Source organism: Medicago sativa, chromosome 1 (genome assembly GCF_051527215.1).
Source record: "Medicago sativa cultivar Bolivia chromosome 1, Bolivia_mono, whole genome shotgun sequence".
In the NCBI taxonomy this organism is placed as follows: domain Eukaryota; kingdom Viridiplantae; phylum Streptophyta; class Magnoliopsida; order Fabales; family Fabaceae; genus Medicago; species Medicago sativa.
This window is the reverse complement of record NC_140749.1, coordinates 3041601-3055781: the sequence shown is the minus strand read 5'-3', so window position 1 is coordinate 3055781 and position 14181 is coordinate 3041601. Positions and strand designations below refer to the sequence as shown.

The 14181-nt window shown below is 32.8% G+C and overlaps 1 protein-coding gene across 3 annotated transcripts; it reads right to left on the bottom strand.

Moving 5' to 3' along the window:
• Nucleotides 1-2022: 2022 nt before the first annotated feature.
• LOC146951753 (uncharacterized) lies at nt 2023-12924 on the bottom strand. 3 transcript variants are annotated; one of them, XM_085754840.1, is made up of 14 exons: nt 12597-12924; nt 12385-12505; nt 12146-12270; nt 8484-8637; nt 8117-8198; nt 7625-7695; nt 7107-7148; nt 5578-5702; nt 4370-4460; nt 3743-3839; nt 3468-3664; nt 3272-3377; nt 2700-2786; nt 2023-2507 (listed from the first exon to the last, which is right to left on the bottom strand). In XM_085754840.1, exons 2-14 carry the CDS (start codon nt 12492-12494, stop codon nt 2421-2423), a joined length of 1374 nt encoding a protein of 457 aa, XP_085610966.1. In that variant the 5' UTR covers nt 12495-12505; nt 12597-12924; the 3' UTR covers nt 2023-2420. The 3 variants fall into 3 exon arrangements, with proteins under 3 accessions (XP_085610966.1, XP_085610958.1, XP_085610971.1); XM_085754832.1 differs by having other exon boundaries at nt 12852-12924; XM_085754845.1 differs by lacking the exon at nt 12597-12924 and having other exon boundaries at nt 10797-12270; nt 12385-12507.
• Nucleotides 12925-14181: the final 1257 nt, after the last annotated feature.

The following is a 14181-nucleotide window of genomic DNA, read 5'->3' as shown; positions in this document are numbered from 1 at the left end:
AAACTATATAATATAATAATTGGTTCAAAAATCTTGATTATAATATATTGGAAATGCGTGATGTTTGGTTATATATCTAATCCTTGACTATATAGATATATATATTGGGATTGCTTCTCCATTGTCCCTTCATAGGATAGAATAGTTGCAAAGAGAAGCAATGGATTAGGATCACTATCTTTTAGTTGGTGGAGTGGAGGGCACGGGTCTTTATTGGAAGTTTTTGTCAACCACAAGAAAGCTAAACAACCATGGTGGATGGATTATTGGCATCAAAAGCAAAAGGTGAAAAGAAATAAACTTGTCATGTAATAAAGGGACCTTAATAAAATGTTATGTATGTGACTATATATCCATAACTATCATCATATAAAATGTACATTTAAAGGTCTAAAGAAAACAAGCGAAAAGGATGTCATGTGTTGGACAAGGTGATATGTTTCCTCTTAACAAAAGATAAAAGGGTAAAAATATTGTACAAAAAAGGGTAAAAAAGAAAAGAAAGAAAAACCTTGGATTCTATTACATGGTTGGTTATATGGGGGCATTGGGAATGTCCAACATAGATGGATATGAATATAAATGTACCATACCATGATGCTAATCGCCAAAATTCAAAATCATGATGACCAATATTGTTGCTTATTCCCTCATGTGCCTCCTCCTAATCATTCTATTTGTTTGCCTGTCGCTGTCAATATCTACATGTAGTTTTTCTTCCTTCAATTAATTAATCTCAATGGAATTATTTTTTTTACTCATTATTTTTGCATCATTTTCTTTAGCTTCTATGAAATAAAAAAAAACAAAGACACTGTATTTGACATCAATATTGTCTTTAGATATTAAAATAAGTAATATCAATTGTTAAATAAATTAATGTTTGATATTACATGCACATAAAACTTCACAAATGATTACAATATTAACCTCTTAATTTTCTCACTTTACTAACTATTAAATTTATGTTAACATTTTGTCAAAAAAAAAAATTTATACACATAAATTTTTTATTACCCTATATTATTACACTAAACTCTACACATATGAACTAATAATTAGTATAGAAATTAATTTCGAATCAATTTTAATAAATGTACATTGTTAATTTTATTTTATACAAACAACTAATCATAAATTATAGTGAAACAAATAGCTATCTTGTTAACTACCAATATTGAAATTGATGAGTTTAAACATGAAATCTTACAATTATATGTGGGAATTTCAATAGTGTACCAATTTGTATATATTGACAAAAACTAGTTATCTTCTCGCATTATATAATTATGTCTTTAATATATGTTAACACTCACAATGACAAAGCAATGAAATTATAGATTTATATGCATTCGTATAAAAAAAAAATTATTTACATCATGAATTTGTAAATATTATCAAACTCGATAAAAATTCTATCTTCAATCCATGATCGCTTGTATGTGACGACATGAGTCTCTTCCAATTTAATTAGTGTTATTTAACCATTGTTATGCAGTTTGAACTGATCGTAAAAGAATCAACATTGATATATGTTAAAACTCTCGAGAAATAGTTTTGTTCATGTGACTCTACTTGACTCAATAAATTGATCTCCTCGGTTGCTGGAGATATTCAGTTTAAGCCTAACTGTGAAGATGGCTAGTTAACAAACAATACTTGAATATGACATCTACAAGTCACAACCCACCCAGCAAAAGCAGCAAAATCTCGAAGCAATCTGCTCTTCCATATGCATTTGATATCAGACATACACGTAAACTTAATCTTTAACATATGTGGGACAAATCAGAGGGGATTTAAATGAACCCGACATTCACAAGATAGCATGTGACTCACATAGCTATTTGTTATATATGTGTTATTTGAACATCAAAATAAAAACATTAGATTTGACTGTCTTTTTATTTTAATGTTCAAATAACATAGTTGCTAGCAGAAATAGCAGGTCATTTTGGACTGTTCCATTATTTGATGTAAGGAAAAGGAAGCTATTAGTTTTGTGGAGGTAGGTAACTAAAATTTAAGCAATGACAGTGACTGTTCTTCTACTAGAGATTAATGAAGGTAAGTAACAAAAAGATTTGAGAAATTACGGGCACTATTATTAGTTTCAGGTAAAAACGAAATAAAATAGAAAAGCTATAAAGTACAAAAATCTTGTTACAGCCCGCAAAAAAATTGAGGTAGTTAAAAGGTTTCTTTTTTTGTTAATTCATGTTCCAGGCTTTCCTCAACGCCGGTTCGATCCTTGTATCAGGAGGTTGGAAGGACTTGGTTCAAACCATTCCCCATCAGGCGAAACCGGCGAGTTAGTTAAAAGGCTTGTGGGCAGAAAAACAGTAAAATAAATATCTAGTGCACACTGCCAAACTTTAAGCCCCCAAAATGTGTAATCAAGGGAGATGGTTGAACTGGAATCAGCTGCTGCAGATCTTTGTCCCACTGAGAATGTAACCCCCAAATGCACTCATTTGCATGCATGGGTGAGTTCTTGATGGAAGTACCTGCAAAATAAAATATACCATTAAATAGTTATCAGAGATTTGCACAGAATTGGTAATTGAAATTGACATGTGATTAGTTTTCAAGATAAGATAAAATTAAGTTATTTACCCTTTTTATTTACTTTTATGAACAAAGGAGTTCAAAATACCAATAATTTCATAATATTGACGTTGACAAGAATAATTAAGTACCTGGTATTCGCGTAGCCAAGGCTCAGTTATTTGCAATCCGATGGCCATTTTCTCAAGCTGTAGATTGTGCATGCAAGTTGCTAGAGGCTGCAGTTTATACAGCAAACAAACAAGAAGATTATGTTAACAACTGAGTGAACAGAAGCATAATCTATTTGGAATTCAGTGCCAAATGAAGTATTGAAAATTTTCAACTTTACCCAAACCTACACATGCTCTACAATCTCCAGGAGTACATGATAGTTAAATTGTGTAATGCTCTCATTTTGTAAAGTTTAAGTATACATATGGATTTGATTGAAGTCTAAGTTGCAAAATGTTTGATCTCTTACAAATTTGCTACTATTCATAATCTATCTTTTATATGTTTGATCTCTTAAAAATTTGGAACTATTCATAATCTATCTTTTATATGTTCCTAAATTTATAACCAAAGCTACCCATAACAATAAACTTTTGATCCTTAACATAAAAGAAACAAAAGAAAACAAATTAATTGAAAATATGATCATGCACGGATACCTTTATAATAAACCACTATTCATTAAGCTTGAAAATTGAACCAAAATTACCTGAAGATATTGGTGATAAATAGCAAATGGGGCAGAGTTTGATAAAAGTGGCAAGAGGTCTTTAATCAATGTCCAAGTATCCAAGTCTGGTGCAGCAATAATTAGGCTGTGCAAATTATAGAAGAAAAACTCAATTTTATGATTTTTAGAATAGTGAAGTGAGTCAAATATGTAACTTTGATTGAAGTTTAACTACCTAGAAAAACCATTTTCCTTCCAAGAGTCAATGATTTCTTGAGATGCTTTTTCTCCAGCCTTTATAGCTTTGCAGGCTCTTAGAGCAGGAAATGTGGAATTCTCAATATTTTCAGCATTGTCAGCACCAAGATCAGAAATTCCATTTTCTGACGAATGAGAGATTTCCTCCATGCTGACTGATGCACACATTTGATTCTGCAACATCACGACATATGATAAATTGTTGGAACAGTAAGATAGAACCGATTAGAAGATCAAGGAAGTGCAATTTACATTTAATTGGCTTTCCACACTGCCGTCGTCATGTTTTGGATTTTGTTGAGATGATTCGTTTTGTGACAACAAGTCAGAAATGGAAGACCTTACAATTCTGCAATAAATAAAAAAGATGTTAATAACACCCGACAAAAGAAACAAAACTTCAGTTCATGCACATTCAGACAAGTTGTATAAACATTCTGAGATAGTAACAGAAAATTAACTAAATGATTCATCAGAGGATACTTCAATTTTGTATGGTGATTGGTGAACATGCATATAGCTTTGATCAATATTTCTAATACCTACTAATTCAACACATGGCTATCCCGATAGAAACCTATAAACATTTCTCTTTGATTTCTGAGCTATATATATTATAAAACTATAATAAAAAATGCATCTAGGGCTATTCATTTGGAAGAAAAAAACTAATCACGTTGATAATGCAAAAGATATCCATGCCAATACAAAGAGTGATCCAAACTATTTCTGAAAAATGAAAGCTTTAAAAAGAATAATCATTTCTCTTTCAGTGCATCAACGGAAACTTACTTCAGTATGAAGACTGACAAAAAAACGTTCGCATGATTTTAACTCAAAAAAATAATTGGTAAACTGCAACAAAACATATCAGCTGACCTCTTGCAGATTTCGTCGCTTAAATTAAATATCCTCACAATATCCATGGATGGTGCCTGTCCAAGATATGAATTGCATACAAAACCAGTGCCTGTAAAACATTAACGTTAGATTGTAAAACCTAGGGGTGTGCAAATGGGTTATCCAAACTGATCCATATTAGATTTATGGATACAGTTTGGATCAAAAATCTACTTTCACAAACAATTTGGATTTTTTTTAAACCGGTTCGATACAGTTCAGTCCGGTTCAGTACTGGTTCATGCTAATTGAACCGGATTTTGTCCTGAACCAGGATTCACTTTTTTTTTTGTTTTTTTTTTTTAGAAAATCATTATCCCCAGATCCATAAATCCAATCTCCATTTTTGCAACTAATTTCACTGTTCGATCACTCACTTTCTTCTTCTTCTTCTTCTTCTCAACAAAGACCCTTCCTTTATAATCATCAATTAATATATCAAAGCCATTAATGGATGATTATCATTCTTTTATGGAACCTGAAGAAACTGTGAACCAAAATTGGAATCATCGGAAGAGGAAGAAGGTGAGCGGGAGTGAGAAGGTGTGGGTATTGATTCAACGAAGCCGTTTTTGCAATCGCCGCAGATGAGGTCGTGGAGATTCGTGACGGAGACGCGTTTTTCGAAGTGGTAGCACCAGTATGGAGGTAGTGTTTCGGTGGTGGTGGTAAGTGGTGGCTGAGACGGTGTTTCTGAAATGGTGCGGCGGAGAGAGTGGTGGTTGATTTGTGGCTTCGATTGATTTTTTGTCATACAAGAAGCTGAAGCGCGTGCAATGTAATGAGATTCAGTTCAATTCGGTTTTTTTATGGTTTTTTAAAACAGGTACAGATTGTCTGGACTTGATGAAATTGGGTTGGATCAGTTCTTGTGTCAAATGGATTGGGTTTTTCAGTTCGGTCCACTGGATTTTACAAAGCAGTTCAGTAGATCCAGTTTTTTTGCACACCCCTAGTAAAACCTAATGCATGTATTAGCTCCTGAACTATGAAAACCAACACTATCAATCACTAGACCCAAAGATTGTTAAGAATGGAAAGTGAATATATCTATTGATCAGCAGTATAACGACAACTTTTTACGTCTCATTGTTGTGATGATTCAAGTTTATCGCACACCATATTAAAAAAAAAAAAAAAAAAAAGCAAAATCTAAATGACAAACTTAGTTTAAATTTATATCACACCTCCTAAACGCTCTGCCACTGCACCAGTAAGAAGGCCACCAACCATATCAACAACGAGAATGTCAGAATTTGAAGAAACATTAGCCATTGAAAGTAGAAGGGACAATGTGTCCACACGCAAGAATCTGAATCAGTTATAGTTAGTTAGAAACCAATTCAAGGATATATACATAGAGAGAATGATACTCCAATTCAATAATATAATAGCCACACACGCACACACCCCTTCACATTTTTCAGACTATAAAAGATGTCATACATGATATACAGGTCCAAAACGCAACAAAAAGTGAACTCAGAATACTTCCATCCAGATAATAACGAATTCAGAAGTCCCCAAAAAACAAAATTCAAGAATAAGTTGTTTGGATATTGGATAAAGTTTGTGGTTTACAGAAAAGCACAAAATAGCAGTTTCCATTTTTTTAAGGTGGCATTTAGCATGGGAAAGTAATAAACTTCCCTTCCCCACCATGATCACGTAGATTTTAGACCATTAGGTCAATAGAGAACACAGTTTTATTATAGAACCTCATCACTAGATTTTTCTCTACACATCTTCTACCACCATCCACCCTACATTCTCCCCCACCTCGGCGTTTTCTCATAAACCATTGACTCTAACTGTAGCTTCTCGTTACACACCTTTCACCCCACAAACAAATTTGTTAAACATTTTTTTAACAGGACAAATTCGTTAAACATATTCATTGATAGAATCAGCAATTAAGCAAAAAACAACACTCGGACAACAATTTCAATTTCAACATAAAAACACGTATCCTAAAATCAGCAATTTCCACACAAAATCAACGTTTTCAAAACTAATTTTGATCCAGTATAAAATAGCATGCATCAAATTCACCCTAAAACCCCAATTTGAGCAGTGTTCAATTCTTTTGCCATAAATCAACTTCCCTTTTTTTATTATAATGTCCCAGAAAACCTATTTTAATTCTTTCTTTCCTTACCCACACGCTTTGCCGACATTATACAACTCTGTCATCCTTTTTCAACAACAAAAGTGGAATTGGGTGTATTTTTTTGTTTTTAAATAGAAGGAAAAAAATTACAATTTTACGGTGATATTGTAAACGATGGGAAGTTGTGAAACTGTTGTAGAACATTCGGATACAACGATTGCGTCCCTTCTTTCAGAACACGGGTGGGGGAGAATGGTGGAGGAAGATGTGTGGGAAAAAAATCTAGTGGTGAGGGTCTATGATAAAACTGTGTTCTCTATTTGATTTGATCTAAAGGCCTAAAACCTACTTGACCATGGCGGGGAAGTTTATTACTTCCCCATGCTAAATGGCACCTTTTTTTTAAAGCCTGTGTATCAATTTAAAATTCTTATACATTCAAGGTAGAAATTTGCTCTTCTATATTCTTATTATTTTTTTCTTTTCTCTGCACCACATACGGACATTAAAGATGTTAAAATGCTATATATATTCATGGTTTACATCATCCTCCAAAAGAATAGCTCAAATCTAACAGAAATAAATGCATATGGTAAAACATCTTACCCAATTTTCAATGGATGCTTCTTGAAATAAGCCTCACATATACTGGAAAAAATAGAAAATAAAGTAACAACCATAAGTCATCGAGGGGATACTCAGAATATATAAAAATGTATATATACATATTTAAAGATATTGTAACACAAAAAGGGAAAGTGAAATCAAGGGTACATTTGTGTAGTTATTAATGAAAACAGAAAAAAAAAAAGAAAAAAAAATCAAACTAAAAAGCCCTCAAATTTGTTTAGAGATTGTTAGAGATGACTTTTTGCCTGCACCTCTTTTTGTAGAATAGTGTATGATAGCATGTAGAGATCACGCGCTGAATATCAATTACCATTATCAAAGCAAAAACCAGATGCTCCAAAGACAAATAAAATATTTATGTTTTCTCAAACCATATCATCTACATATTTGATTTTCAAGGCACACCTCAGAGAAAAGAAATGTGAAGCTTTGGCAATATTCAAAAATAACAACAACGACAACAACAACAATAATAACATAAAAATAAAGGTCACCTTCGAGCAACAGGACGTCTTATGAGTACTTTTGGTGCATATTTCTTCTGTTTCTTAAGTCTATATTTCTCCTGCACAGATATAGTGAGCTTCAGTTCATTCGCTAGATATAGAGAGTAAACAACTTGGTCCATAAAAGATGCTACATCTTGTATTTGGATCCCTGAGGGTTTCTGTCTACACAAAGTCGTCCCCAGAGTTGCCGCCTTGCTAAAGAGTTCACCCTTCGATTATTTGGTATTGTCAGTAAGCCATTGTAAAAAAGTTGAAGTAAAACATTAAATGCACACATCTAATGCCCTTATAAGGAATGTTTTACACTCGCTCACTATCACCAAATGCCGGAAGGGTGGACTTGTTAGCAAGTCCTGGAGCTCAATTGTATAGACAGAAGAGGATTAAAATAACACAAATAACATTTATCAGTAACCAAATTACATCTTCACTCTAAATTATAAACTACATAATCTCTTTATATAATTAGATATATACCTGTGAGAATGAAGTTTTCTTATCAAATGTTGCGCTATTGGCAATGAGAGCTTCAATTATTTCAGCACCCTTAGCACCCTGCCTGCATATATCGTATAGCATAATTTTTCACTACTGAATCCCAAGCATACCAAGGAAATAATAACTAGACAGTTAGTTACAGAAAAGCAAGATGTGGATTGCAGAATTCACATTAACAATGGTAGTATGGTACTAAAGATATATTTATTTATATGTCCCGTCTATATCAAACATATAGAACCGAAGTACACAAATACAGAACACGTGAAACTTTATCATTCCTTTTCATTGAATCTCAAGAGACAACATTAACATTGAAAATCCAAACAAAATAAGATGTCCTCACCTTCGCATGTCTTCTATATCTTCACCAGTGAGGCTTTGGGCAGTATTATTGTCGATCAACGACCGGTTGTCCCTCAACTCACCGGTAAGTTGACTGTCTTTTGACTCGGCTTGGAATTGACCATCTTTTATGTCTTCAGTGTTATTAACATTACCTAAATGGCAGATCGAGATGTACCGTGCTGGTTAGAGTGAGAGTAAAAGCGAAGAGTGCAGGTGTAGTACAAAGATAAAGCGCAAAGAAGCCGTAATCAATCACTGATAACCTCCCTCCCTCATATTTCTCAAATGCATGTATAACAAAGCTTTTATAAAAACAAATTGAACTAGTTGCTTTGCCAAGGGGTTACGATAGTTCATTCAAGTCGCCAATTTGACACAATTTATTACAACAAATAAAAAAATACCGTTAAAAACTAATAATGGCAAATTGAAAACAAAACACATGCTGCAAAACAGTTGTATTTCAGTTAAAAACGAATGTAGTGTCAATGAAGCAAAAAGAAAACATATATTATATACTGAACAAATAGAAGTAAATTTAACAGTAATAATATTTAAACAAAAAAAAAACGAGCAAGTAAATAACTATGACCCTGTTTGAATAAACAACTTATTTACAGTTTACAGCACAAACGATCATCATTATAAGCGCATATATACAACCTATTTCTGTCACAAAGCAAAAGATAAAATAAAGTTCAATTGTTTTCATATAAGCTGATTTCATAAGCTATCTTGGAGAACTTATGAAAATAAGCTGAAAACAACTTGTATAAACAATGTCATAATTTGTTTTCATAAGTTCTCTCGTAAGTTTTCAGCTTATGAATGAGTTACTTCTACAGCAAAAAATAAAATGAAGTTAAATTATTTTTATTTAAGCAATAAACTGTTTTCACAAGCTATCTTGAAGAAAATATGAACAAAAACAGAAGATAGCTTATGAACTTGGGCGCCGTTTAGGGTGGGAGACCTTCTTAGGTCTCCTACCGTAGGAGACCTCTTTTTTTTTTTTTTTTTTTTACAACTAATATGATTTTTTTATGTGAGAATAATATGAATGTTTATTGACCCTTAGATCAGAATTAAATGACCAGAATATTTTTTCCCTCTCTGTCAGCTAGCTAAGCTCTCTGTCAAATATTAACGCCGATGTTGACGCTGCCCACATCACCGTCGACGCCGATCTCCATCTTCCAAACTGAAAAGGTTATAGTAATAATCAAATTTTTGATTTGTTTTCTTCCAGAACGCTCAAAGCTTATCAAAATCTCCATCGCCAGACTGTGATCCAAATAATAATCAATTGAATGCATCACAGAAAAACGACTTTAAGTTTTGCGACCCTAATAATAATCAATATTTGGATCAAGATCTAAAGAACTACGAGTCGCTTCATGAACCTTATGGCCATATTGTTCTTTCTTCAAACAGACAGACATGCATTTACCAGAAGCTTGTCCCTTTACAAATCACCCTCTTATGTTCATAATCAATTTGTTGTTATCTCACAGTTTTGAAACCATGTTGTTTTCACATTCAAATTTTGTAGTGTTAGTTGTTATTGTGATGAAAGACGAATTAATGTTTTAAGGAAGCTGGAACACTGTAACGATGCGGCGGTGGTGTCGCAGTGACGAGAGAAGAAAGAAACGGAGAGAAACAGAAGGGTAAAAACATATTGGAAACATATGGGGTAGAATATTAGGTGCTGTCAGTTTATGCTAGCTATCATAGAGGTTCATAATCCAACGGCTGACTTCTATTCATTTTGCAAAAAAAAAAAAAGGTTCAAGAGGTCTCCTACCGTAGCCTTTGCCATGAACTTGTCATAAATTGTTGTGATGAGTTGTCCCAAAGTCTCACAAAACTATGTCACTAGATAATCTCAAATAAGTCAACCCAAACATTGAAAATCCAAACAAAATAAGATGCCTTAAAATTCAAAACAAATAAGCTCTCAAATAAGCATGTAACATTGTTAAACTCAAATAAGCACTTAACATTGAAAATTCAAACAAAACTTATGTCGAATGTTGATAGATAAATAAGTCAATCCAAACAGACTGTATGTGGTACCAAACTAAACTTCAATTACATAAAATAAATTCTATTGTATTTATATAAGTTATAGCAATAGATAAAAGAGGAATGCTAGGGACACACTCCCTACACACTCTTTGCCACACTCCAATAATAATGAGACACGTCATCCATATTTTTCTATTCTTTTACCTATTACCGGTTGCACAGGTTGCTATGGAACAAGATGTACAACAACTTTTTTTGAATAAAAAAAAAACAAGTCTGCCTCTTTCCGGTCTCTCCATACTCCATGGCGTCTTCGGATTTTTCCATGAATCCTTCCGGTCTGACGCAAGCTCTAGCGAGTTTACTCGCGAGGTTTGATTGTGTCATCTCGCACTCCGTCGGCATCGTATCTGTGGCAAGATTGGGTGGCCTTTTTTGTGTCTATTCTCTTTGTTGCAAGCTCCTCTGGTTTCAATTCAATGTCTTGGTTGGGAGAAATATAATTTTTTTTTTCAAGGGTTCCAATTTTTGAAGACGTTGAGTTAGTACCAATTTTGGGGTTGTCTATCTTGGGCTCCTTTTGTGTTGGTACCGATTTTAGGTTTATGAATTGGGGTACCAATTTTGCTTTCAATTCAATGATTTATTTTGCTAATCCTGCTTATGAGATTACTTTAATGAGAAAATCAAGCAACATGCGATTGTTAAAAGTTATTTGCAGAGGGTAAAATTTTGGGTTTTCAATAAATGGAAATTTTATACATGGAAAATCGTTGGGGGAAAGCTAGGATTTATTATGACGCAGAAGAGTCCTGCAAAAAATAAAAATGACGCAGAACAGAAGAGTAAAGAAACAATCTGGGTAGGAGGTTGGAGTTGAGAAGATGAAGAGTGGAATATTAAAAAATATGTACTCTCTATCTCAATTCAATTGTACCGTAACAAGTTAAAGAATAAAAAAAATTGGATGACATGGCTCATTATTATTGGAGTGCGTCAAAAGAGTGTGTTAGGGAGTGTGTCCCTAGCATTCCTTGTCTTTATATAAGTTATAAGCTGTTTTCACAAGCTATATTGAAGAACATGTGAAAATAAACTGAAAATAGCTTATGAACATGCCATAAATTGTCCCAAACAATCTCACAAAACTATGTCAATCTACCCAAATAAGTCAATCCAAACAAAATAAGTTGCCTTAAAATTGAAAACAAATAAGCACGTAACATTGATAAGCTCAAATAAGCACTTAACATTGATAAGCTCGAATAAGCTCTTAACATTCAAAATTCAAATAAGCTTGAATGTTGATAGATAAATAAATCAATTCAAACAGACTGTATGCAGTAATTAACGATACTTCAGATTGAAGACAGATTTCGACAAATTTAATTACATGCAAACAATTATATTCTAATTTTCATAAGCTATTTCGGAGAACTTATGAAAATAAGTAGAAAATAGCTTGCGAACAATGTCATAAGCTGTTTTAAAAAATTCTTCCAAACAGTCTCGCAAAACTCACATCAGCACATAACAATCCTTCACCTCAAAGGCATATTTCGACCAATTTAATTACAAACAATCAATTCTATACTATCATTCGTGTGAGTGTTGTATCAGGTATCATACCTTTGGGTTGAAAGGGAGATAGAAAAGAAGCGCCATCGGAAGAAGTGTCAAGTTGAAAAATAGTACCGAATGGACAACCGATCAATGGCTGCAGTGAGCAATTCTTATTTCCAATCTTCAATTTCCTGAAAAGTTAGTTATTATTTGTTATTATAATTCAATATTCACATTCATAAATTGATTGATTACAAATATATTAAATAAAGAAGAAAATAGAAGAAGATGAAAAAGAAACTGACGCTGCAGGAGAAAGACGAGCGAAAACAAGACGATCACCGTCATTGATATCAAGCAAGACGCTACAACCTTCCCATGTCACTCTTTGCTTATTGTTTTCACTCGAAAACATTTTTCTTGATCCTGAATTCAATACTATTTTCTCAATATAATAAGATGATAGATAGAGATTGCAGTAAGATGATGATGAAATCAAATCAGCATACACTACTACACTTTCTTAACCGCCGCCAGATTCTGATGAGACCATAAACCCTCCCTCAAGGCTCAAACTAGGGTACAATTTTAAAATATAATTTTTTTTTACCCGCACCCCAAAAATCTCAGTTACACCCAAAATTAACTATTTTTCTTTTTCATAATACCGAACTCAGAATCGAACATAATTAAATTGAACATTGAACGTAATTGAACCCAAAGGAAAAATCAAACATAATCAAATCTAGTTAGAAAAACACAGGTTTCTTACTCGAATTGAAAGAGGTGCGCTTTAAGAAACAAAGGTGATGAATGCGCGGTATGGACTTGAATGTGTTCAGGGTTCCGATCAGTGTGACAAGCATGGAGTAAATAGACAATTACCCTTGAAATAGTAAGTTTCGTCAATTAACTCATCCGCTAACGGAAATTGATTATTGCAATTTCAGAAGGTAATTAAAGTTTTGTTAATGTCATGGTAATTGACGAAAATTACAATTTCAAGGGTAATTGTATATTTACTCGACAAAGATTTATTGGGGTGTAACTAAAAATAGTCTTAAAATATTTTATAAAATATTTTTTTTTTATTTATAAGAAATTGAAATTCGAAATGGAACTCTTTGCCTAACACAATGTCATTGTCAACTTACTTAAACTTACGAATGCAATTTTTTTTAATATAAAAGTTTAGACAAATAGGATTGCATCAGAATTAAACTTACGCATTTGTTAAATATGAGCTCAACTCGTTATCAATTGAACTAACATTCATTAAGTAAAGAGTTTTATTCCTAAATGCATGTGATATAAAATTTGATGACGCTGGTATGACAAAGAGCAGGGCCGTCCTTAAGGGGGTGCAAACAGCTCTACTGAGCTGGGCCTCCAAATTTTGGGGGCCCAAATGTTTTTTTTTTTTTGTGTATACTGCATACAAAAACATAATATATAAAAATAGCACGTCAAAAATTCATAATTGTTCACTCGTCCCAGCGGTTTATACGAGCGTCTGCCATGCGAGGGTCAGGTGTTCAACGCCGTTCAACACCCAGATTTCCCTTTTTTCTTCTAAATGTCCCTTTTTTTTTCTTTTTTTTTTTTTGATTAATTCAACACCCAGATTTCCCTTTTTTCTTCTAAATGTCCCTTTTTTTTTCTTTTTTTTTTTTTTTGATTAATTTTTCTTTTCCTTTTCTTTTCTTCTAAATGTCCCTTTTTTTTTCTTTTTTTTTTTTGATTAATTTTTCTTTTCCTTTTCTTCTTTCTTCTTTGATTGATTTTTCTTTTCCTTTTCTTAGTTTTTCTTCTTTGATTAATTTTTCTATCCCTTTTTTCTCTTTTCCTTTTTTTTTCTTTTATTAATTTTTTTAATTTGAGTCTCATCTATCCTCGATACTCTATTTTTTTGGTTAAATCTCAATACTCTATTCAATTCAACCAAATTCTCCTTAACATATTAGATTCTATATTTACAAATAAAAACACAATATTTTTTTTAGAGCATTACTTGTAATTTTTCATCCATACTTATCGTATAAAATAGTAAAGCTCTGATTCTCTAACAACAAACATCATAATTTTGTTTAAAGAACAAACAT